This window comes from Megalops cyprinoides, chromosome 12 (genome assembly GCF_013368585.1).
Source record: "Megalops cyprinoides isolate fMegCyp1 chromosome 12, fMegCyp1.pri, whole genome shotgun sequence".
Taxonomy (NCBI): Eukaryota; Metazoa; Chordata; class Actinopteri; order Elopiformes; family Megalopidae; genus Megalops; species Megalops cyprinoides.
In genome coordinates, this window is record NC_050594.1 from 19,274,512 (window position 1) to 19,299,933 (window position 25,422).

The window sequence follows — 25,422 nt, forward strand, 5'->3', positions numbered from 1 at the left end:
ATGCACATAACTTCTTCTGAAAACAACGCATTTCGATTGTTTTTTGAAACCCTACTAAACTGTAGTAATGCCCCAACTGCTACTTTTGTTGCAAACAATCTAGAAATTCATACGTTTTTGTTTCGCAACTCGCTAGACATTCAGTTAAACAGAGAGGGGCAGATACATTAGTTACATGCTATTCGGAAACAAACCGCCCTCGCCTTCGATTATAACTCAAAATGCACTTAAATTATGGAAGTCAGTGCAGCAGCCACGGAGTAAAAGGCGTTGCAAACTTCAAATGAGAAGGCGGAATGTATGATTTTTAGTCCTATCTACTAATCGGCGTCAGCAGTCAAATATTAGGCCAATCGGAATAAAGTACATGCACCGGTCAGTTTATTTTCAAGGAGGGAATAGCTGTACTGACAGCGAGGTGACCCAATTGCGTATTTGAATTGAGCCTAGCAACCCCAATCGCTGCAATAGGAGGGCTTGGTTGCACAAGGCACAGTTGTGGTGTAGTTGTAGTAGTAGAAGCTACGCGTCCCAACAGTGTGTTATTATTTGGGGCAAATTGTGTCACACTTGGTTTGACTGTTTTACACTAGTTAGTTGGTCAAGACGTAGGTACAGTTTTACGCACGCCATTCAGAGTAGTTCATTTTTTAGTCTAAGTTGCAAGCGATCTTGCTAACAGAATTAGCATTTTGGAGCACGTCGCTTTCGATGCCATCGTCGATGGAAGGACCAACTAGCAAAGACGGTGACCTGTATACGGTGAAGCATGAGCTAAAAAACGGTAATTGTGTTTTCAATAAAGCTAGATGACAAGTGTGTCAGTGACAGCGTTTGATTCGAGGCGGGCTGGTCTGCATGTGACTGGGTGTTTTTAGAATCTCGGGCGCGGTTTGCAACGTGAAATCCTAGGTCCAAAAATGGCAGGGGGAGGAGTAGCTTGTTAGCTAGCTTGCTAGCTACAGTACTGTAAGATATCTGTCTGTCCATATAGCGAACACTGAACTCTTATTAAGACTAGCAAGCTAGCTAACGAAATGACATGTTACACGGTAGGGGTTTAGGTAGTTTTGGATAACCTAACTGTTAGCTGGCTTGTTAGCACTGCACACTTGGATCGCTTAATCCTTTTGCTGTTTCAGTTGAACGATAAAAGTAGCGAGTTTGCTAGCTAGCGAGTTATGTGTTTATAAAGGAGATGACCTGGGCAGTTCACGCTTGCTAATTTACTACAATAACTACGCCAGCCTGCAAAATTACTCAAACATCCGAAGCGATAGTTGGCCAGCTAACGTTAGCCACAGTCTTGCCAGTCTTGGTCCGAATTTTTCTGGTCCACATTGCTAGTTAACTAAGCGGTATGTAAAGGATTTAAAACGCTGTTTACATGGCTACTTATCTAGCTCCTAACAGTTAATTTACCACATTCTAACATTTGTGGTTGGCATGCAAGCGAGCTAACAGTTACCATCCTGTTACCAACCCAGAAGTTGGTATGTTTTTCTTCCTTTGATGCCACTGCTATCATCCGAGAGATAGCTCGGCTGGTTATCATGTCTGGATTGGTAATCGTGTGTATTCTGGAGTGGAAGGACCATAATCGACATACATGTCCTTTACATGTGTGGAGTCTAGCTAGTTTCTGTCACAGAGAGTGGAGGGCAAAGCTAAATAGCTGTAAATGTGCGGTCAGAATTAGGTTCTCACAGTATTATGTTCATATTCAACGAAACGCTTGGATGTTTGATGTGTTATGTAATCAAATAATGCATTCCCATGCATTCTTAATCTGCTCCATCATGTGGACGACTGAACATAATGCAGTGTCACGTACTTTTGTCTCGAAAGACTGCACATTTCCTTTGTATTGTGGTTCACCGACATTTAATTTGCAGGCCGGTCACATATGTTATACACACAGCACAATCTTCTACTGTTCAAACCAATATTTTGCAATAATGTGTTAACTTTGTAGGTAGCTGAATCGATTTGCACAGTGGTTTAAAATATTCTGCAAGGAACAAGTTATTTAACATGATGCCAGTTAGGAATAATTAAAAGTAGGAGGAAAGAAGTATATTCTGTTCCTGTCTTTACTTCTTAAAATCTGAAAAAAGAAAACTAAACTGGCAGGTTCTGCCATTTGCCATCAACAGTCTTTAGAAGTCAGCATTACAGAACCTTAGGTGATGATTACAAATTTAGGGACACTGAGGATGTGTGTGTCATCTGTCTACACCTGTGTTGTAACCCAAAAATGCATGAAAGTGCATGTTCTATAGTGGACTTAAGATCTTTTTTTTTTTTTTTTTTTTTTTTTACCATTTTTCTTTTTTTTTTTAGTTTAACTTCATCATTAAGCAATGTTTAACCATAACTTTTTTCTCTGCTGCCTGAGCAATCCCAAGCACTGATTTATTCTTGCCCTTGGCTGATTTATAAAGCAGCTGCTCTATCCCAAAGCTGGTTGTCAAGGATGAAGTCCTTGGACTAGTACATAGCTTTCTGCAATGCGCGGTTGTGCAGGACTGTTCCATGGGACCGTATCTATGTGGAGAATCAGTTTAGGGGTTTGGGTTATCGTAGGGGATAGAGAGCTGAGCATCTAATTCGCAGGGTGAAGGTTCAAAACCCCAGTAAGGCACTGATGTTGCTTCCTTGAGCAAAATGCTTAACATGAACTGTTTGTGTAGACACCGTTATAAACATATCAGTCTTTTTTATGTAAATTGCTGTGGATATGGTTATACAAGTGTTAAACCACAGCTAGCACTGTTTACAATTATGTAATTAGCCTATTTAAATAACCTATATACTGGTCTGTGTATTGATTGTAATATTGTAAGATATTGTATTGTGATTGGAATTATTGCACTCTGATGAGTGAGAGAATTTAGTGGATGAAGATTTTATGGATTTCGAGTTTTTGCTCAAAAATAGGAGAGGATTATGGTGCCAGTGATTCAGGCGAACAAGCGTGGGATAAAGCACTAGTTAGGCACCTTGTGCCTGGCACCCCTTCAGCATGGCAGCAGGGGTTATCTTCTCTGACAGTCATCCCCTGGCAGGGGCCTCGCGGTTTGTTCTGTCCTCAGATGAAGTCTAGCTCTGACCTCCCTATTAGCTGCAAGAGTTTCCCTGGAGACAGTTTATTATTTCTGTCTGTGCGTGGAGCTTAAGTGTACTGGCCTTCTTTCCCTTACCTCAGTGTCATCCAGTGCATAAACCTCAGTGCAGGACTGTAGTCACTCTGGATTTCGCCAGACCACGTATCAGAAAGGGGAGACAGCCTTATCAATGTTGAATTGGTGGGAATGTGGCCTCGTTAGCATGGATGTGTTAAAAGTGGAAAAGAAACTCATCATAAAAGTTCAGGCATTTTGTTTTCCTGAAAGATAACTGTGCTGAAGAGAGACTGCACACGATGCCCAGCTGGACCCGGTGTTCTCAAGGCACTTCATTCAGATTCTAGCCCACAATCTCCAGTGCAAGTGCTGTGTATAAACACTCATGCTTTCACCAGTGAGTGCATTGCTTAGGGCCCATAACCTGAAATCTGAAGTGTGCAGGAGTTGCTTTTATTAGGCAGGAGATATTTTGGAGTGCTTGGTGCTTGCTATGAAATGTGGTTGCCCACCTGAAGGTTTGTAGTTTTCTCTCAAGTTCAGATCTCTTCGCTACAATGCAAATGTACAAAAGATGACAAAATGGGATTGTGGATAACACTGACATTAATGATATAATAATGCTTATAACACTGCTGTATGCTTAGACTGTTTCTTAGTTACTAGTTAGTTCAAAATGCAAAATAATACATGTAGCACTTTCCCTATCAGAGACATTGACTGTAGATGACTTAATAAAAAGCCAGGACCAAGATGAACATTATGTAGAAAGCTACACAGCTAGTTAGAAATAAAACCAGGTTAGCAAGTTAAATAGAGTGAGTTCACCTTGTCTGTGCGGGTCAATGCACTAAATAAATTAATTCCCTGCCACGTCTCTCTTGCGGCAATGGCAATCTGGGCACACTTTATAGCTTGCTAGCTTGTTTGCTACTGCTAATAGCTTGGTTGAGATGAAGATGCCACAATTCAAACTCAAAGCTGCTAACCCAAAGCAACTGACATGGTACTTCTTCAAATGCAATAGATTTAATTTGGCATAATATGCAGAAAAAATGTGTAGAGTGCGTGAGAGAGAAAAAAGACTGCATAGTTGGCAAAGACTTTCTGTTCGATTGCCAGCAGTACTATTAATTACAAACTTGCTAGATTAAGCAGTTACAACAAGAATTTCACACATGGGATTCATACGGTTTTATGAAGGCTATACTTTTTTTCAGATGAACATAAATATTGCCTGGTTCTGAGGAGGACAGGAGAAAATAATGTTTTATTATCGGGTTTTCAGCAATCATGAAAGATAATATTGTAAAGGTGGGCTGTCATTACAAGGCCATGAGAAGGGAAATGTAGTTTTTTTTTCCCCCTCACTTTTTGGTTGCCAAGTTACATTGCTGAGCAACACAAAACGGTTGCTGAAATCTCTTAATTTGTAATTCAGTTGCACCAAGGAACTCGCAGATTGTTAATGTTGAGTCCTAAGCTGTTATTAAGATTCACCACTATTCACCTTTAATTTGCAAAATGACCGTGTCTTTGTTGGGGCTAGCAACTACCATATTGTAATATAAATACGACTTTAATCAACAAATTCAGTCTGATTGTGCTCTGATTGTGAACTGATTGTGTTTAAAACAAGAATTTAAATTTACACTGTTCATGGTCTTCAATAATAGTCCTTTGATCAGAGCTGCTCAAAAATGTAGGTTTAGTCAAGCTGTATTCTTCTCGCCGCTTGGCTTTGTACATGTTCAGACATGCCTGGCCATTTCCAACCTTTTCCACACACTACATTGAGGTCTACGTTGTGTTTTTATGTGTAACAAGTCAGTCTGTCACTGTTAAATGCACAAATACCATAGCATTTTACGGGAGCAAGGCAGGGTAAAATGTGAAATTGTTTCTTGGTAGCTGTAAAGTTCATTGATTTTAATTAACGTTTGTGCTCATTTGGATAAATTGCTGTGTTTGTCTCTTTTGTCCACAACTTGTGGGACATTAAGCAGTGTAGCTAATTAGCTGCAGAGGGCTTTGAAGTTACAGCAAGGTGAAGAGCAGAGAAACTGACTTTGTACCCTAGATTTTCACCTAGTGACAGCAGGATCCTTTTCAATGGGAATGAATAAACTGCATAACCGAGGTCAGCACTTTGGTAGTTAGCCGCATTAATATTCATCAATAGGTAAGTAGACAATGCTATCAAATGAAAATAGCAGGCTCTTCTGTTTTCTGTCTGCTATATCACATCTATTACTAGTAGGTTTTTCAGTGCAGAGATGGAGTTTGTGCAAGTGCAGTGAGGTGGTTGTAAAAATGAGATTCAGCAGGGTTGGGGTTAGATTGTGTGTTAACAGTTGGAAATAAATTTTTCCAATCTGTATGATTGATTGAGATCTCAAAGTTTAACACACTTTGTTGTCAATGTTCTGTGCGATGTCTGCCCTCCAGATTACTTACACCCAGTCAACCCAATAGTCCGAGCTAGCATTTCACTTCCAGGTCTGTGACTTAGAAGAGTTCTCTGCCCTGTAGGCAAGTTCCATTTGGTAGATTATACTTCACCCCTCAGAACAACATGCTTGCTTGCACCACTTCAGATGATTGCTTTTGAGTGCCGGGGTTGTGAAGGTAAAGACTAGACAAGTTCTGATTTCAGAGCCTTAACTGGAAAGTAGCCTTTTTCATTGCTTACTGTCTTTTCCCTGGTGTCACCATGGGTCTCTCTCAGGTTGTCTTCACAGTCAGTGTGAAATGTATTGTGTCTCGTAAAGGACTTCAGAAACAAATCATATTTACACTTCCATCAATTTATAGTTCTTTTTATAACATTGATACCAAAGTTGTATTGACACATGACACCAGACTTGATAAATATCTGTTTAACTGACACACAGGTTCTTGTAATAACAGCTGATTCAAAATCACAAATTGCTTGTATCGCAGGCTTAAACTTAAACATGGAGCTATGCCCCTGACAAGTCACCTTTGGTCCAAAAAATAGTATGATTTTATATTTACTGTTATTATTATTACATCTTGAACATGTCCAAGCAAATATCTCTATAAAGTAACTTTGAGCCTGTCCTTGCCTGTGGCCTAGATGAAGCCAACAAAGAAAAAGGATGAGGTCTGAAAGAGAGATAATTGTGTCTGTAGCACACGGTGAAATGTTTTGGGCCAAGGGCATGCAAGGGCATGGTGTTGTGGGTCATAACGCAAAGGTTGCGGCTTTGATTCCTAAATGCGTCCTTGCCATTGTACCCTTTGGCAAGACACTTAACCAGAAGTGCCTTCATAAATATCCATCTGTATAATGGGAAATTATCGCTCTGGATAAGAGCATCTGCAAAACTAAAATGTTGTATAATTTCCTCAAAGGGAAAATAAATCATTTCTTGACAATCGAGCGGGGACCATATCATTGTTTTTAGAAACTGATTCCAAATGGCAGTGTAGATTGACCTAAAAAATGCTGTAACAGAGAGGTTCTCAGTCTCCCTCTGCCTGAGGTAGGTTTCGGTCAGGTTGTGGTGTTTGCTGCAGTTGTTGTAACTGTAAGCTTGTCCGCCTGCTCACGCTGTCTATCTGCATTAGGTATATGACCCTGGGAACACAGTTGTCCCCGGTCAGTGTGTTAATGTCCTCTGGCACCGGCTGTTGCAGTACAAAGAGGGCCTCCCAAGTTCCTTTCCAACCTATAAATACACACTTAATTTCCCCAGGGCACAGGGTGGCTGAAAGAAGTCCCTGCCAGTGATGTTACACAACCCCCAATCTTTCCACTGGCTTGCCATCACAGTGCACGCATACTTTGAGCCTAATCCCATTAAACGCACATTTGAGGCGACAAAAGGGACGGGAAATCAATATTGGCAACATGAGTCTTATTTTCAGTGATTGCTTTTGTGGGGTTGGATGTTGCAGAGAGGGAGAAATAAAAAGAGGCTGATGTCTGTGGTGGAACATAAAAGCTTTATCCATGTTTGTGACAAATAAATCATATCGCACATCTCTGTGGTATTGAAGCTTTATGACTGCACTTAAGTGGCAAAAATTGTGGAGAGGTTTTATTTGCCAAAAAAAAAAAAAAAAAAAAAAGGCTGCTATCTTCTCTCTGCTTCCTGGGTGTGTAAGAGCTAGAATATGTCTGCAAAAGTTGAGAGACACACATGGACATGCACTTTCTCACAGGTATTGTCAGATCAGAATATATATAAAAAAAAAAACATTCCTTTTGGTGAGATTCAGTCTGATGCTTGTGTGTCTGCAGAGCAGATGTAGTTTGGCTTTTGTCTCTTTCTCTTTTTGTTCCCTCTGAAACTTGCAGAGTTTGTGGCTGTGGTGCTTTGAGAAATGGTGCATTTCAGAAGGGAAGAAGCTGTCGTGGTTCGTTGGGTTCACCACAAAGGGAAATGCTCAGTTTAGCAATATATCAGCATTGCCCATCTCTTTCAGCGGGTGCTTGCCTGAACATCTTGTTCTTGTTCATTTAAGTTGAATTAATTTATATTGAAGTAATTATTTGCAGGAAAGATTTTTTTTCTTAACTCAAGATCAAGAGATCGTTGATGGTAGGGAAAGAAGACTGCTGATCTGAACCTTTTCTTTTATTATAATGAGGTGGTCATGATACATCAAATTCATAATTAGTATTATGTTTTTTTCTGGGCACACTTTGGTTCATTGTGTGTGTGTGTGTGTGTGTGTGTGTTTGTGTGTGTGTTTGTGTGTGTGTTTGTGTGTGTGTTTGTGTGTGTGTGTGTGTGTGTGTGAGTGTGAGTGTGAGTGTGAGTGAGAGAGAGAGTGTGTGTGAGTGAGAGAGAGAGAGACACACACATCAGTGGAAATCTTTGTTCTTATGCTATGTGGATCATTGTCTTTAAGCCTTGCATGTCAGAGAGAGAGAGCAGAGGGAGGTTGTTCTGGATCTTGGGTCCATATCTCACATATACTGAGATGGTGTTTTTGGCACCATTATTATTTACCATTTGGGGTCTGTCAGTATGTATGCCATTAAATCTTTTGGAATGTGATTTCCTGGTAAAGCAGTGCTCTCAACTTTAGTAGAATCATGGCATGCTAACTGCTAACCAACCTCATTGCGCTAACATGTAGAAATCAGGCTTCACAAACCAATTTATTTACATGAACCATTCCCTTGATCAACAGGCTGTACTACAAACTAAAGTGTTTCTCATCCAATATTCAACATCAGTATGATGCATTAACAACTCATCTCTTGCTGTAGTTAGACTTATGAATGTGACATTTCTCTGGGGGGGGGATGTGAAATGATCAGCTACAACTATCACCTGTCTTGCTAACTACCTACTATACCCTGATCCATTTTTACCAGACAAGATAAATTTATACTGAAGAATTTAGGAAACATTAGATAGGGTTGCTCAAGTGTGTTGATGTGAGGCACTGCCCAATCATTTAGCGTCATTTCATTTTAATACTTAAACTTTTAATGTCAGTAAATATACAGTATTTAAGTCCCAATTTCAAGATGTTTAAACTGTTAAGTCATCTCTTTGGTGAAAAGTGTAGTAATTTGCCACTTAAACATTGCACAAAACCAAGTGACCTCTCTACTTAACTAACTCGCTATCTAACTTAATTAGCTACCTTGTGTGTTAGCAAGTAAGCCCACTGTCTGAAAGTAACATTAGCTAGGTAACTAGAAATCCTGCTGATCTGCTCGCTGGCTGCATTGGTACGAAGCTATCTGTCTGGCTGGTGACCATTTTAAACCGTAAAAGTATAGGTTTCAGCTGGCTTTTAATAATAAATGAAGATTGGAAATGTTAAGACCTACCTTTTGTCTTTCACTACCTGTTTCTGCACATGTGGCAACTGACTAAATATGTGGAAGACCAATGGTGAGATCCATAAATTGTGGGCCCAGATTGATGACAGAATGCATTAGTCCTAGTCTAATTGTATTTATAAGATGTTCATATATACAGGAAAGTATCTGAATCCCAGAGATGCGATGTTTTAGAAACCTTGAGTTATCTTGTGTATTGTAGTTGTCATTTTGCCTCACCTGATATTAATTACTAGAATTTTACAGCTGTCAGGTCTAACTTTTTATCAGTGTTTTAATTACATTTATACGTAGTTAATTATTTGCAGATGTGATTATGTAGGAGGAGCTTATTATCCATTCTCACAGGCTGAGAAATTAAACTAAATGCCTTTGTCTCTGGCAGCCCTCCAGTCACAATCCTCTGGTTAAAAGCCCTTTGCCCTAACCACTACAGCACACTGCCACCCCATGGCAGTACAGTATTGCTTTCTAAAACTGCGTTGTGGTAGCTTTGCAGCTGACATTGATGATCTTTGGAGAGCTCAATTAAATCAACTGCAGGAATGACAAAATATCATTGAGTCTGAGAGAGTTTTGGGACCATTTTCCCAGCAGGCAGTAAGAAATAACTACTGGGCGGGCTGCCAGGGGCGGAAATAGTGAGGCCAGATCCCAAGATGAGGAGTCTCTCTGTTTCACTCTCTCTTCTCCCCAGCTAACCTCACGGGCCATGTGGAGAGGGTGGGCATTGAGAATTTCGAGCTGCTCAAGGTACTTGGCACTGGAGGTGAGTCCTGGCATTAAGGTAGTGCACACTCAAAACAAATGAATGTACCTTGTAGCAGACTTACAGTAATGATCATTTTTACCACTTTCATTTGATTACGTGTTCTACATTGTTGTTTTTTGAATAATTCCTTTCACAGTTTTTGATGTTGTAAGGCCTTGCGGGGAATTCTTAGAAGTTACAAGCAGAGATGTAGAAAACTCTTTCATTTTTTTTTTCCTCTGACCTGTTTCCTGTATTGGCCAGTTTTGTCTATTCATACGGTATTATATGCCATTGTGATACCTGAGTATGTGCTATTGTTGTTAATGGTAGTGTCGGAGGGAATGGAGTATTAATTCCCTGTGCTTCCCTTGTAGCCTATGGCAAGGTTTTCCTGGTGCGAAAGGTGAGCGGGCATGATGCAGGCAAGCTGTACGCCATGAAGGTGCTGAAGAAGGCCACCATTGTGCAGAAAGCCAAAACCGCAGAGCACACGCGCACCGAGCGGCAGGTCCTCGAGCACATCCGCCAGTCACCTTTCCTTGTCACCCTGCACTACGCCTTCCAGACGGACACACAGCTGCACCTTATCCTGGGTCGGTCGGTCGGTCGGTCTGTTTGTCTGTCTGTCTGTCTGTCTTTCTGTCTGCCAGTAGCTTTTGTGTTTGCATTGTTTCTGTCTGAGGGTTTGGTTTCTGTGGTAGGACATGCCTGAAACACACTGTGACTGGCTGTTCTTACTCATTTGCTGAAGTGCCACGTGACTGGTTGCTGGGTGGTGCAGGGTTGCAGGGCAGTGCAGTACTTAAGAATGCTCCTTTAAATGTTGAAATCAGCTCACCCCAGACTGTGTACAAGACACTTTGAAATTATTTGTAAAAAGGTGTGATTTATAGGAGACCAACTGATACCTTGCTGGTTATGTACTAAGGAGGTAAATAATGGTAAGTTACCCTTACCATCCTTGATCTGCATTAAAGTTACACCTCTCAAAAACAGTTGATGTCCTCAGTGGTCTAATGGCATGATAATGGCCTGAACAGCCCCACAGATCAGGACAGGAATGAGCTAAATAAGTCTCATGGAAGGGTGCCATAGACCCACTTATTAGCACAGGTTATTTCAGTGGGCTGTGCTTGGCTGAATGCTAGCAAGCACAGCATACTAGCAAGACAGTGTTGGCAACAGCATGTCAAACTCCCATACCCATCAATTATATGTCTAAAAAGTACTACTTCTGGAATTGCACACAGCAACGGGAATGCTATATGCTAGGTAGGCCCAGAAACCGTATTCCTCTAATGTAATCTGAAAACTTCTAACTGTTTTGTTTTTCTAAAAGAAAAAAAAATCCCTGTTATGGATGGGTGTTTAAGTTACTTTTGATATTGATATGAATTTCTCAAACCTGGAATGAAAAGTGTATTCTTATGTTTTAAAAATTTGTATTATTCACTGTTTTTAAGTATTACTGGTTAGACAGTCTTACATCAGTTACTAAATATCTGAATGCTTGTTAAAATCTCCATTGAGCTTTCATTTGATATCCATTTATGACTCTTGGCAGGGTTCAACGTTAACAGTTGCCTGATTGCCAGACCAAGTAAAAACATGTGTTAGTAATGTAAACCAGCTAGTGACTCATCTGAGCAGAAAAGCGATGATTCAGAGCATATTCAGCATTTCAATTTGCAAAATCCCACTTTTCTGCATGCCAGCTGCCACCACATATGTAGTTGTATGTGTGTGTGTGTGTGTGTGTGTGTGTGTGTTTACTTTTTTACAAAAACAAACAATGAAGTGGGTTATATTGGAGTTGGGTCCTGTGACCAGTCATACCTCAGCTCTTGACCAATAAGTGGCCACCTGTGAATAACTAGCTACCAGTGGATGTGTACTAAATTGACCACCTAGTGTCAGAGTGCTGTTTCACCTTAAATCAAATGCGTGGAGTATCACTGTCCAGTCTGACTTGACTGGTTTGCCTGAGTAGATGCTGCAGTGAATTAGTGCTGATGTTCTGTAGCTCTGTATTGACAACATATAAAATTGCTAGCAGGACATATAACTGTCTAGCTAGCAGTAACTGTAGATAGTAGCTATCTAGCTAGTAAATGTAACTTCCATTACTGGTGTTGCCACATGTCAGTAATTTAGGTTGCTGCTAGCCAACACTTGGCCAGCCTACCTTAGCTAGTTAGTCAACCAGACAGTTAGCTATAGTTGCTAGTTGCTAGCTGTAGTAGCAAATGTTACATTTTGTCTTGAAAAAGGCAGAGTTTGTACCATATTTCTTTTTCTCGCACTTGCTGAAGCAGTGTGACATAGTCAGGTCAGGCTGATTGGGCAGTGACAGAGGCCTAGCATGGGATTTGATGTGAGATGAAAGGTCTCTTGTTTGGAATCAGGCACCCCCTTGCTCACATCTCAAGATGGGATGAGTGCAGTGACAAGTGTTCAGCTGCTTTTTGGAGAAAATAATTAAATAACATTTATAATTTTGAGCAGAGTTTGTGAAAATACAGAAAACAGAACCTAGAAAGCCACAACAACCTTGGGACAGGTCCAGTGGATTTCAGCAGGGACTGAGTAAATGTCAAAGCCAACACACAGACGAGCAGATTTATGACAACAGTCATTGTTGCATGCTTTATATTACAGTTAAATTATGCTGTATTCAGGCAAGTAGAAGTTTAGTTTTGGCAGGTAGATTTCTGGTCAACTACCAGACCTGGCAAGTGAGGAGGACTTTGATGTTTAACCCAGCTTCATGTGTTAGTGTCATACAGTAAATGTAAATGTTAAGCTCATTTGAGTCAACCTTAGCTTTTAAGTTTGAGGGACACGTCTGTTTTATAGAACGGGTTGTTCATGACTTTGTATTAAATCAAACATATTAATTATCTGTTTACACCTGACTGAAAAATGTAACACATTCTTCACATTTAACCTTTTAGAAAAACATTTAAATTTGTTACAGATAAAAGTCACACAAATGTACTGTCTTTAATTCAGTGTCATGACCTCAGCGTATGTGGAAATATTACTCTGTTTATGTTTTGAGTCAGGAAGTTGCTATATAATATTTCTCGTATAGGTTTGCCAACATACATGCAATCACTGTAACTTGCTCTGATGCATGTAAATGGAATACTTGGCCCCCCTTGTGTTTTTTAATGACCTAATTATGCACAATGGTTTGTGTTATGTTGATTATTGCCTTCTATTTAGGGTTGTTAAAATGTGGTGCTAATTAACTCCAAATTAGGGTGTCACACCTGGCACCCCCTTAAAGCGTTTGTTGGAATGTGTACGTATCCCTGATGAGCACAGTGAGAGACAAATCACTGAAGGCATTTCATGTAAAAACATGACACTTTGCTGTAAAGAGAATGCAACCCTTCTAAATATCCGTAGAGTTTAAATCTGAGTATACAGTTTTAGTATTGTGTGATTGTGTAGTAGTTATTTTTAAAAGGTTTAACAGTAATTGGGGTATTTATATTTAATGTGTTTAGATTGTTTAGATGACCAGTTAAAACTATACAGACTGCTGTGGAGCTGAAGGGGCTTCCTTTCTGTATGAGGCAATTTAAAAGATGCTGCCAAAATGGTGACGGAACTTCCTGTTTCAGCGGCGGCTCATGTTAAATAAATTGCAGTAATAATGTTAGGCCAAACACTGTGTTGTGTGTTTACGCCAGGTTGCCGTTGCAGATTATGTGAACGGCGGGGAGCTCTTCACACACCTGGTGCAGAGGGTTCGCTTCAAGGAGCAGGAGGTGGCGCTGTACAGCGGAGAGATCGTGCTGGCCCTGGAGCACCTTCACCAGGTGAGTCAGCTGACCTCACATAGTTAAAGGTCATCTCTACTACCAACAATTGGGTCTTCAGTGCGATCAGAAATTTCATTTGATCTGTTTGACTACTTATCACTTATAAGGATGAGTAAATTGCAGGTTTGTACACTGGGCTATGTAATACCCCCACAAAATATTGCCTATGGATGAAATACACCAACTTTCCATGTCCTGCACTATTTGGTTTAATGGAAGCACATATTATTATTATTATTATTATTGCGATCAGTGTGGTGTAACAGCTGCACTGAACAAAATGGAAGCATTCACCCTACATTTTCATTGGTTCATGAGATGCAGTTGATAAATACAGTATCTAAAGCTGTTGTAATGTTAAGTTTAGGACAAGTACAATGTGTTCATGGACAAACTGCTAACATGCTATGTATACTATATGTGATGAAATGGAGATTAACTCTATATGTTGGGATTGTTGAAGGTACATATTTGATTATACACACAGGAGTATCTGAATTTTTATACATGTGTACCAAGTACAGAAAAATTCAGATAGATATGTCAAGTAGCTGTATTTAACACACTTCCAATTTCTATGTACCATACACACTGTGCCTCTATATAATAATGGTAACCAGCATGAGCTGTGTGTAGCTTTAACATTACATTACATTATTATCATTTAGCAGATGCTCTTATCCAGAGCAGCTTACATAGGTTACATAGTTTTTTATCCATTTATACATCTAGATATTTACTGGGGCAATTATGGATTAAGAACCTTGCCCAAGGGTACAACAGCAGTGCCCCAGTTATGAATTGAACCAGCAACCATTTGGCTATAAGCCCAACTTGCTGCTATACCACATCACACTCCTGCCCCCACAGCTTTTAACTGTGATTGTGTGTATGCAAGTCAGAGAGCATGCTCTGATTTAAAAAGATTTTAAAAAGCACAATATAGAAGTTGGTTGAGGGGAAGGTGTTGATACCAAATTATGTAAGTTAACAGTAAGAAACAAGGAACAAGTATCACTGAATTCCCACCATGTAACCTGTGAGTATGTGCAAGTCGGTGTAAAATAAATCATTAGCTAGTTTTTTTTTTTTTTTGTTTTGTTTTTTTTTTTTTAAATCCAATTCAAACATGTTTTCACAGAACGTTGACAAGTCCACAAACCGCAACAAGGACAGAATTTTCAATGTATTAGTCCGATTCTATGATGATGACTTGGTCAAAGTTGTAACACAGCATCTTACTACTCGACCAACTTTAATTGAAGTTGCACTTTTCATTTTTTAATAGCATTTAAGAAAAAAAGGAAGCACTTTTAATTTGAGAACGGTAATACAAAAAGAAAATTTCAGGCTCAGAAAAATTAGTTGCTTTAAGCCCTGTGTACCTTGTGGTGTGATTATTTCAGTCACATTCGATTTAATGTTATATAAGTGGGTGTATTAGACTAGTGCTTGAATTCCCATTGGCTGTTTGTAATCTTAACAGCCAAGTTGGTCCTCGACTTTATTTTGCTCTGAGAGCCAGCAGTGCTTTGGCCATTCCAGAATAACCTACAATATTATGACTGTGTGGGACATGCAGAGAGCAACGTAGACCCTGGAGATACAGATGGAAGGTGTTGTGCAAAAAAAGAATATTTTTGTCCTGTCACAAAATCTCCCTTTATTGTCTTTTATTGTCATATCTGCCGTACATCAGTAAAATATGGAAACTTCAATCTTAAAGAAAAGGAATTGGTGTCTGACAACAATAGTTACAGCTTACTTTGGGTGCATTTAGATGTTATAAAAAGCAATTATCTTCATGTTCATATTTGAGTGTAATCTGACATATGTCAGCAGGAAGCAGATCTGACCTGTAGTTTAGCTTGAATATGCATGACTGAAAATGAAAATGAGAGCACCCTTTTGCATGTTATTTTGCCATTTCAAGCGTTTTCTATAATGAGAATAAATGGTACTTCACAATGACTGCATTAGGATTCATATAGCATTACTAGCTTGGGTGAAGGGAGTTTATGTTGTCAGCTTAATTATTAATGTTTTTATAATTGCAGATTCATCTAAAGCCTTTAAGAAAATTGCTACACCTTTCCCACAAATTGGTAAACAGTTGATAGATGACAGATTGATATACAATCCAGAAAAGGCACTTCTGTCCTTGTGTATATATGCAGTTAATGATGAGGGGTTATCAGTTAATTCTCCAGCTCACAGTGCCATGTTTTTCCACTGTGAGGCAGTTCAGTTGTTTTCAGTATTCTCTTGTATCACTCATTTGCCCCCTGTCTTTTCTCTTCCTCACCATCACATCTTGATAAGAGGAAAGTGTCACGAGGTGCAAAACGTGAGCGCTTGAATTCTGTTCAGGCTGTACTGGGGTGAACTCAACGTTCTAGAACAAACTGTGCTTTCTCAGCAGGCACAGACATATGCAAGCACTTGCAATGATTCCACGAGGCACCGCTGTGAGTGAAAGGGAGTCTCTAACTGGTTCATTACATAGCTGCTGTTGTCCTGGAGAGAGGATGCTCCCTCGGGTTTTTATGACCCGAAAAAAGGCTTTGTTCCTAATGGAGTTTTAGAGGATTATTTCTACATAGAGAACACCATTTCAACCAAACTTGTATATGCTTACGGCTGCTTTTTCTTCATTCCTTTACATCTTAACATTTTAGAAAGCTCTTCACCAAAAATAAATGAAGGAAGAAAATCTGTGAGATAGATATATATATATATATATATATATATGTATATATATATATATATATATATATATATATATATATATATATATATATACATACATAGTGTGGCTGCATTGTAGTTTGAGAACAGTTTATATTCATGTCTCAAATCAAGTAAGGTATGAAAGAATCAAAATATCTACCATACCTGGAGATGGGCTACTGCTCTCAGTCTTAACAGAGTTGGACATTTGTGCATTTTTAGACATTTTTTTCTTTTGTGATGTTTGATGCTTAACGGCATATCTGTCTCTGTGGATCAACTGGGTCTGAACTAATCTCCCATAGCAGTATTCAGCCCTTAAACCCCTGTGAGTGTGATAAGCTTTTCTGTGTAACTGCACATGTATGAAACAAGCCCTTCTCTCTGGTTGCTTGGTTTGAAAATGAATCTGAATCTTCCTGCTTTAGCTGGGCATTGTTTATCGAGACCTGAAGCTGGAAAATATTTTGCTGGACTCAAATGGTCACATCGTTCTCACAGACTTTGGCCTCAGCAAGGAGTTTCATGAGGTGAGTCAACACTTTGACTTTGCTCTGTTGCCAGTGTTAACAGAACTATTTCTTGAGCTGGAATCTGTGTGTCTTAAGAAGAAAAATATACCAGACAAAATAAATGAAGGGCATTGTTCATGAAGGTGAGATTGACATAAAAAGTCAAGCTGATAGACTTGGATGCTAGACATCCAAAACAGAATAGTCATTGATTTGAACTGATTTACCTAAATGTTTTTAAATGATTTTAGTGAAAATACAGTTATGAAGATGCTTTGGCTTAATATTTTTCATATATTTCTTAAATATGAATCCCAACAACACCTTTAAGTGTGGTCCAATTCTCATGATAGTGCTTTTTCATGAAATAACTAGCAGACATCTTTTTTCTCCTAGTAGAGTGTATTGTAGTTACTAGCCTGCTATAGGCCCTCCTAGGACATGCTGTGGCAGTGTGGAGAGGTCTGTGCAGTGTGGTGTGAAGCTGAGGCCAGTTTGTGTGTTGTCTCTCAGGTGGAAAGGGCCTACTCTGTCTGCGGCACCATCGAGTACATGGCTCCTGAGATTGTGGAGGGGGGCACGACAGGTCATGACAAGGTACAGCCCTCAGTGCCGGCCCTGGTGTTCTCATTGCATTACATTACATTACATTGCATTACAGGCATTTAGCAAGACACTCTTATCCAGAGCGACTTTGCAGCTGGTTGCAGTTATTTTTTTGTTTACAGCTGGATATTTACTGAGTCAGTTGTGGGTTAAGTACCTTGCCCAAGTGCCGCAGTGGGGAATCGATCTGGCAACCTTTCGGTTACGAGTCCTGCCCCTTAACCACTATGCCACACTGCCACCCCGTTCTCACAGTGATCTTTGCATGGGGGTCCCTGTGTATAAGAGCTTCAGGGGCCTGGGGTTCACCTGCATGTTGTTGTCTGGCAGGCGGTGGACTGGTGGAGTCTGGGAGTGCTGATGTACGAGCTGATGACAGGTGGATCACCTTTCACTGTAGACGGAGATGAGAACTCTCACACAGACATCTCCAAGTAAGGGCTCGGCCTTTTGGAAAGAGAGGCGTGGTGTCGTGTTTCCCTCTTTTTTTCCCCCACGTTTAATGCAGTGAACCCCTGGCCCAGCTGTGTAAGTCTGTGGGGGACGTGTGGATACACCTTGCAGAGCTGGGCAAATGCTCACTGTAATGTGTGACATTTCACTAAACCAATTAACTTGTGAAGTACAGTACCAGTCAAAAGTTTGGATACACTTTTCTGTTTTTAATTTATAATAATAAACACGTTTTAGAATAATAAAGACATCAAACCATGAAATAACGCAAATGGAATTATGACTGTTATAGACAAATCAAAACTATATTTTTAGATTCTTCAAAGTAGCCAATTTTTTTTTTTTTAATTAAACATTTTTTGGAAAGAAATTCAGTCATAGGGATCAACTCCACTATTTATATTTGTCTAAGAAACAAATTTCAAGCATTTAAACATAAATTTTTAGATCAAAATGTCTTTGAATGCATGTTTTCCATTATATTAATTAGGTGTGTCCAAACTTTTGTCTGGTACTGTATGCCTTCCTCTCTGGTTGTTCAGGAGAATACTAAAGAAGGACCCCCCATTCCCAAAGGACATGAGTCCCCTGGCCAAAGACATCATCCAGCGCCTCTTGACCAAGGACCCCAAGAAGAGGCTGGGGTCTGGGCCCTCTGGGGCAGAAAGCGTGAAGGGACACCCATTTTACCAGGTGAGGAAAAACACCCTCTCCCGCACCGATACAGCCAATGGAGGGCTTGTGTCAGGAAGTTCACAATTGCCTGTCTAAACTGGTTTGAATTGCGTGACAAACCATTCTGTGATTTGGCATTGACAGACTGTTGGCTTATAAAAGATATGTCATCACATGGATCTCTAATGTTGATGAGGCCTTTAAACAACCAGTTTGTTTGTTATTTCCACTTTACACATTTGCTAAAAATAGTGGAACAAAAATTTTTGTTTTGCTTTTAGCACTTACTCTGAACAGAGACTCTGACATTGATTCCTATGCTTTAACCGATGTCACATGTCACAGACTTACTTGTCTCATAAAATATATTCTTTTTCCGCTTGTAAATCAGTTTTACCATGGACTAAGTAGCTGAAAGTGCCTGTCATTTTTGGGGGGGGGGTTTTGTGCTTGGCAGAAAATTAACTGGGAGGACCTGGCAGCAAAGAAGGTTCCGGCACCATTCAAGCCGGTGATCCGGGATGAGTTGGACGTCAGTAACTTTGCGGAGGAGTTCACAGAGATGGATCCCACATACTCCCCGGCGGCTCTGCCCCAGAACTGTGACCGCATCTTTCAGGCAAGTGAAGGGCCTTCTGCTCTCTCTGCTTTTTATCAGTTGGAAACGATGCCGTTTAACGATCTTAGCCTCTAGAAGAAGAGGCCACCACTCTGGGGTTATAGCACGGTGCCCAGAGAGGGTTAGAAATATACGTGACAGACTGGGCTAATTTTAACCCTGCTGTTTGTTTCCAAATGGTGTCTGAATAGTAATTACGAAGCAGAGCTGAATGTTATCTCTAAATTTGCAGACAGCGCCATTTCAGTCAAGATGTATAAGTTTATCTTACCTTTGGTATTCAGATTAATGGAGGGGATAAATAAACTGTATAATTATACTGATATTCATGTCATATCGGGGTGTAAGATGCATTCTGATGCATCATTGAACCACACTGATTTTGTGGGTGATGCCAGATGGTGTTACATTACATGAAATCGTTCTATGATTGCGTTTTGGATCCTCATGTTTCTATTTAGTCTGGCAGATCAATAGATGCATTATAGGGCTGTGTGGTGAAATAAAAGGTTACAGCCCGCTAGACTCACTGCGCCTGCCTTAATTATTTCTGCAACCCCTGATTGCCAACTTCATCTTGGCTTTTTACCACCCTTTCCAGACATTGAATTTTTTTTTTTTTTTTTTTTTTGCAGGCGTAGCAATTACAGAGATCGCGACTGTGATTGTAACTTTTAACATGGTCTCTTTTTCGCCCTCGCAGAACAAATTAAATTGCTTTAGAGAGGCTGAAATGTAATTTCAAAGCAGAGCAATCACATATTGAAGCGTGGCAATTAAGAACGTCTCCCCATCCATCTCGCCTCTCACTGCATTCAGCTGCGTGAAAGAGCGTCGCTGTTTCAAAGGCCTGGCTTGCACGCAGCTGGGGGAAACACTGTGCAGAAAAGATGAAAAGGATTGTACAATAACCCCAGATGGACAGTGAATGCCATTTTTTTTTATAGCATCATGACTCGGGCTGTCCTTAAAGGTTTGAACTTTCAGAGCTTCATTTTCTATTTAAGTGCACCGTCGGGCTGTCCATCAAATGTCACATGATGTATGCCATAGGTTTCGCTAAGCCACAGAAACAGTAGGGTCCCTCAGCCACTCGTTCACTCACTTAGTGTCGACTGCGTAGTTATAACAGTACCTTTGTTTTACCACTAGATGGCACATTACGTGTTTTCACTGAGAACCCTACAACTTGAAGCAGTGTTCCCCATTGGTGAAACGGGGCCTTGGACAGCCAGAAAGCAGACCTGTTCTGTTTTCAGCTTCCCTCCTAGCAATGGTCTTAGACACCAGCCAATCAGGGGACAACGGAGGGATTTCACAGCTGCTGGTGTATTTGAACGTATGATGTCATGATTGCCAGCATACTGAATGCATAAAGGTGTCTCCTTGCATTGCATTTAGAGCAAGATGCTTAGGGCTGCTTTTAGGGCTGCTTAGTCTCAGCTAACAGAGGGATCTACTACAGTAGCCACAGACCCTGCACAAAACATAGGGGCATATGTGACAGATAAATGTATAACTTCATGATATATGGATTAAATTATCTTGATAGCCTTTTGACCTTCTCTGACTATTCATCAAGACAGGCGTATATGGTAATAAACGAATAAGATAATAAAATGAGCACGATTATGTGTGATTATAAGAGATTGTAATGAGGGAAAGTCATAAAACAGTCCAGTTCATCTCTTTTCTTTTCTATGGCTGAGACTGTTGCCTCTACCACTGTTTTGGAAACATGAACCATTTTTTTAACCATGGGCAATAACGTCCAGTTAGAACACGCACACAATAAAAACAAAGATCAGGCGAGTGTGAGAGTGATGCGCAGTAAAACCGCCCTGACGGCTCCCAGCAGCACCTGGGCCTGGGCGGCGGTCTCATTTTCACACCCTGTTCTGCACTTCCCGCTCGCAGGGGTACTCCTTCATGGCTCCCTCCATCCTGTTCAAACGCAACGTGGTGATGGACGACCCGTCTGAGCTGTGCGGAGGCTCCGAGCGGCCCGGTTCTGCAGCGGTGGCCCGCAGCGCCATGATGAAGGTAATCCCTGCAAACTGGCACAAGGGCGCTCAGATCCCTCTCAGTAGGAACAGCATGCGGGTTTCAGGCCACATTTCAGATGATGGGCTTTTGAGCCACCAGGGGGTGTCCGTTTAGTAAACACAAAGGCGCTGCGCCTTATTTCTAAGGTGGTCCTGTACCTTTGGTGGTGAAAAGGGATGATGAGGCATTCCGTGTAGTTGAATTGAAACTTTGTGTAAATGTAGTGTGGTGTGGGAGTGGATGCAATGTGACGTATGGCTCTTTGCAGGACTCCCCGTTTTACACTCACTATGAGATGGACCTGAAAGAGGCCGCTCTGGGGGAGGGGAGCTTCTCCATCTGCAGGAGATGTACCCACAAGAAGACGGGACAGCAGTATGCCGTGAAGATCGTCAGCAAGAGGTGAAAGCACAGCCGACTAGCCCTCCACAGAATGGACCAGTACTGTGACTGTAGACATGAACCTTTGTACTGCTCCTGACTACTGTTTTCAATACATCTCACAATGATAACATCAGCCATTTTTAGTGTTTTCTGTGTTCAGAATGAATTAATGAAACAAATTCATTCTGCTGCAGAAAAAATGCATTACTCAGCTGCTGAGCGACTCCTGCAAGTTAAGTCCCTGTTTTCATTCTGATTTGTTTTTCTGTCCTTTCTCCCAAAGAATGGAGTCTCAGACACAGAGGGAGATCGCAGCGCTGAAGCTCTGCGACGGCCACCCCAACATCGTCAAGTGTCACGAGATTTTTCACGACCAGGTGGGTGCGGTTCTCTCGTGCGCTGCGGAGCGTAGCCCCGGCAGGCCTCTGCTTGTCGGGGTGTTGTTCTCGCTCTTCACTCTCGTGTTTGTGCACGCAGCTGCCGTGTCCTCGTTCGTGCCGGAATCAAGCCATGCGGCATGAATATTGAACACAGAAACCATCCCTCAGGCGTAGCCTCCACTGCCATTCCTCTTGTTGTCCTCAAAAAATGTAACTAGGCCCTTCAGATGTGAAATAAATAGCTGCAGTATTCTCAGCATGTGGTGCTATATTTTCTATTATTCTTTACCACTTCAGAACTAACTTCTTTTATCAGGCAAGGGGTAATTATGCATGCTTTCAGATTAGTCAACAGATACTGGATTGACCTGTTTTGCTTTACATCATAGACTCATTGTTAAACTGAACTCTCATTAATCTTATTGGGAATTGCAACATATTAGCTCAGGTTCACAATACTGCAATGCTGTAAGATCCTGGGTTGTCAAAATGCTGTTTGAACGTTTTAATTAATTTTTTTCTCCTTCAGGCATTATGTATTCTGCTGGCTGCCAGATTTATCTCAGAATAATGTTAGCATACTGTGTTTTTTTTCTTTGAAGTTAAGAATGTCATCCTCTTGTCTTGAGCTTGCCCTATTCATAAATATGCACAATTAGAAGGTATGCAAGTTTGTGAGTCAAGGTACATGTTCAGGCTAAGCAAAGGTGATAGATAATGTGTGGGGAAGAGCATTTTTGTTAACCACTGTCATTTAATCATGCCCTGGTTAACCAGATGTGTGTTGTACTTTTTGTTTATACCATTAGCTGTACCAAAAAATACCCCAATGTAGCAGTCATTAGCTAAACACAGCTAACTGAGCAAAGCCATTTGCACTTGATTCCTAAATTATGGAGCGGTCCTATCTTTCTGCTCCCTGCTGCGTGCATGTGTTAATGACAGGGTTGTGACGCGCGCATGCACCCGCGGTGCATGTGTGTGTGTGTGTGTGTGTGTGTGTGTGTGAGCGAGCACTAACCCAGTGTGGACAGGAGTGATCTGCAGGTTCATTAGCATTCTCCAGGCTGTGTTCAGGAAAGAAGCAGCTCTTGAGTTGATGAGCTCCATAGGCTTATTACTGCCTCCATCTGCACCCCAGTGGCCCCTCCCCGAGCCCCCTGTACCCAGATCAAAGGCCCTGTCACTCACTTTGTTCCCCTGCTCCTCTGCTAATGAGCCATGGACCTCCCCCTCCAGAAACAAGCTAATTGTTCACTATCAAGGTTTTATTTAAGCTGCATTTTTGCCATTTTGTTTTGTCTTTCAGCCACAGTTACGATATGGTTTAAAAATAAGAGGATTTTTATGCTTGATCATGTTGCGTTACTGAAGTCCTCCTTCTCATACTCATACATATCATATGCCTTATCCCTTAAAATCTACAAACTTGTGCAGTATCTGTATTGTTCTATTGCACTATTTTGTATTTAGTTTCTGTTTTCTGTTTTTAATCAAGTTTTTAAGCAGCTGGATTTGGATTTTCTGCTTTTTCAATTCCCCTGGAAAAAATGCTCTGTTCAGTGCTGTTTGACAGTGTAATTGTCATGTTACTCTTGTCATGTGAAGTCAATTTACTTGGATTCCTAACCTCAGTTCCCCCCTCACCTCATGCCTTCATCCTGCCAATACAGGGACAAGTTCTTCTGATATCCTACAGCTCCATAAATGTTCTTATGTGACTAGTTACAGAAGGCCTTTCAGTTCTGCAGTAAGGCTCAAACAGCATTGCTTGCTGTATTATAGGTAGCTTTATGCTTGGATATATGACAAGCAGTTATTCAGCTCAGCTCACAGATAGGTGGTAGTGATTTTGAGGTGTAGCAGTCATGAGATTTGTTGGGAAGTTAGCGACAGGACCTGTATTTGCAATTTCATGTGTGCGTGTGATCTAAATATGTATGGAGCCTCAGCGTTGTCATTCTGGGAGTGATGCTTGCAGAATGGAATTGGTGCTCGGCGTTTGACTGTGCTGTTGTGTTGGCTGCACAGCTGCACACATACCTGGTGCTGGAGCTCCTGCAGGGCGGGGAGCTGCTGGAGAGGATCCGCCGGAAGAGGCACTTCAGCGAGACGGAGGCCAGCCGCATCATGCGCCGCCTGGTGTCCGCCGTCAGCCACATGCACGACGTGGGAGTGGTGCACAGGGACCTCAAGCCGGAGGTACAGTACAGCAGTGCTGGACGCTTCTCTGGAAGCTGGCCTCAGAGTGAAGATCTGATGCTCTTTCTTAAGCTGAGGCTCATTTAACCTTTTCGCACGTACGTGTGTACGTGGGCGGCAGTGTAGGTTCAATCCCCACTGGGACACTGCTGCTGTACCCTTGGGCAAGGTACTTAACCCACAGTTGCCTCAGTAAATATCCAGCTGTATGAATGGATAACATTGTAAAGAACTGTAACCTATATGTAAGTCGCTTTGGATAAAAGCGTCTGCCAAATGAATAAATGTAAATGTAAATGTAAATGATTAGCGGTTTAGTGTGTACAGTCAAACTGGTGCGATTAGAAAACTAGATTGGAAAAATTCTAGCTAATGTTAGCTTTGAGGAAACAGCGATTTAACGTTAAAAAGTATAGCAAATGCAGCAGTGAAAACTATGTGAAGTTGAATAACGCAAATTAAAACATAACGAAAGGGTTAAAGAACCCGGATGCACAGAATCTTCCCGTGTTATTGTCATCCCCGGGAAAAGGCAGTCTGTTGAATTCTATTTTTTTCTCAGAAGATGACACATAATTTTCACAAATGAAATTTTGGTTTCTGATTTATGTCATGCTATGATGTTGCAGAAACCATTGCTTTAAAGAAAATATTTTTTTTTTTCTCCAGAACCTGTTGTTCATGGACGAGAGGGAGGACTCGGAGATAAAGGTCATCGACTTCGGTTTCGCGCGGCTAAAGCCGCCCGATAACCAGCTGCTGAAGACGCCGTGCTTCACCCTGCAGTACGCCGCCCCAGAGATCCTCAAATACGACGGCTACGATGAGTCGTGTGACCTCTGGAGCCTGGGGGTCATCCTGGTGAGTCCGGCATGCAGCGCAGTGACCAGGACTGCTTGCTGCGACCAGTTATAGTCACCTTGACACCTACCAGCTTGGAGCCTGCTTTTCACCGGTCTTGTAGACCAGTCAGTATAGAGGAACCCATTTAACCAGGAGGGAAATCTAAGCCAATGCTACCCAGTATTGCTACAGTAATATTATGTGAAAGCTGTTTTGGTTTGGACTACAATGTTGCAGTATTTAGAATACCTTTGGGACATATGACCTACTAAAAGCTGTGCTGTTATGCATGATGCGTGTCTAGAATTATGTGCTTGGATTTGTGTGTTGGTATCTTCCATGTTCCAAACTGCATCTTACATTTTTTAATGCCTTTGTTTATAAGAAAAAAAAAAAAGGAATATGCTGAACTGTTCTGATAACCAGA

The 25,422-nt window shown here is 41.1% G+C and overlaps 1 protein-coding gene across 2 annotated transcripts in view; it reads left to right on the forward strand.

Moving 5' to 3' along the window:
- The first annotated feature begins 479 nt into the window (after window positions 1-479).
- The window catches only part of rps6ka5 (ribosomal protein S6 kinase, polypeptide 5), a 33,118-nt gene continuing 8,175 nt past the window's right edge, over window positions 480-25,422 (forward strand). Inside the window, exons 1-14 of one of the 2 annotated variants that reach the window (XM_036541681.1) lie at window positions 480-784; window positions 9,656-9,727; window positions 10,087-10,305; window positions 13,427-13,542; window positions 16,704-16,805; window positions 17,301-17,384; window positions 17,724-17,827; window positions 18,389-18,539; window positions 18,979-19,140; window positions 21,058-21,183; window positions 21,455-21,588; window positions 21,854-21,947; window positions 23,982-24,152; window positions 24,822-25,013. In XM_036541681.1, coding sequence (XP_036397574.1) covers window positions 712-784; window positions 9,656-9,727; window positions 10,087-10,305; window positions 13,427-13,542; window positions 16,704-16,805; window positions 17,301-17,384; window positions 17,724-17,827; window positions 18,389-18,539; window positions 18,979-19,140; window positions 21,058-21,183; window positions 21,455-21,588; window positions 21,854-21,947; window positions 23,982-24,152; window positions 24,822-25,013 — 1,800 coding nt within the window. In that variant the 5' untranslated portion in view covers window positions 480-711. Of the gene's footprint in view, window positions 785-9,655; window positions 9,728-10,086; window positions 10,306-13,413; window positions 13,543-16,703; window positions 16,806-17,300; window positions 17,385-17,723; window positions 17,828-18,388; window positions 18,540-18,978; window positions 19,141-21,057; window positions 21,184-21,454; window positions 21,589-21,853; window positions 21,948-23,981; window positions 24,153-24,821; window positions 25,014-25,422 lie in introns of those variants that run through there. The other variant, XM_036541682.1, reaches the window with a different exon arrangement.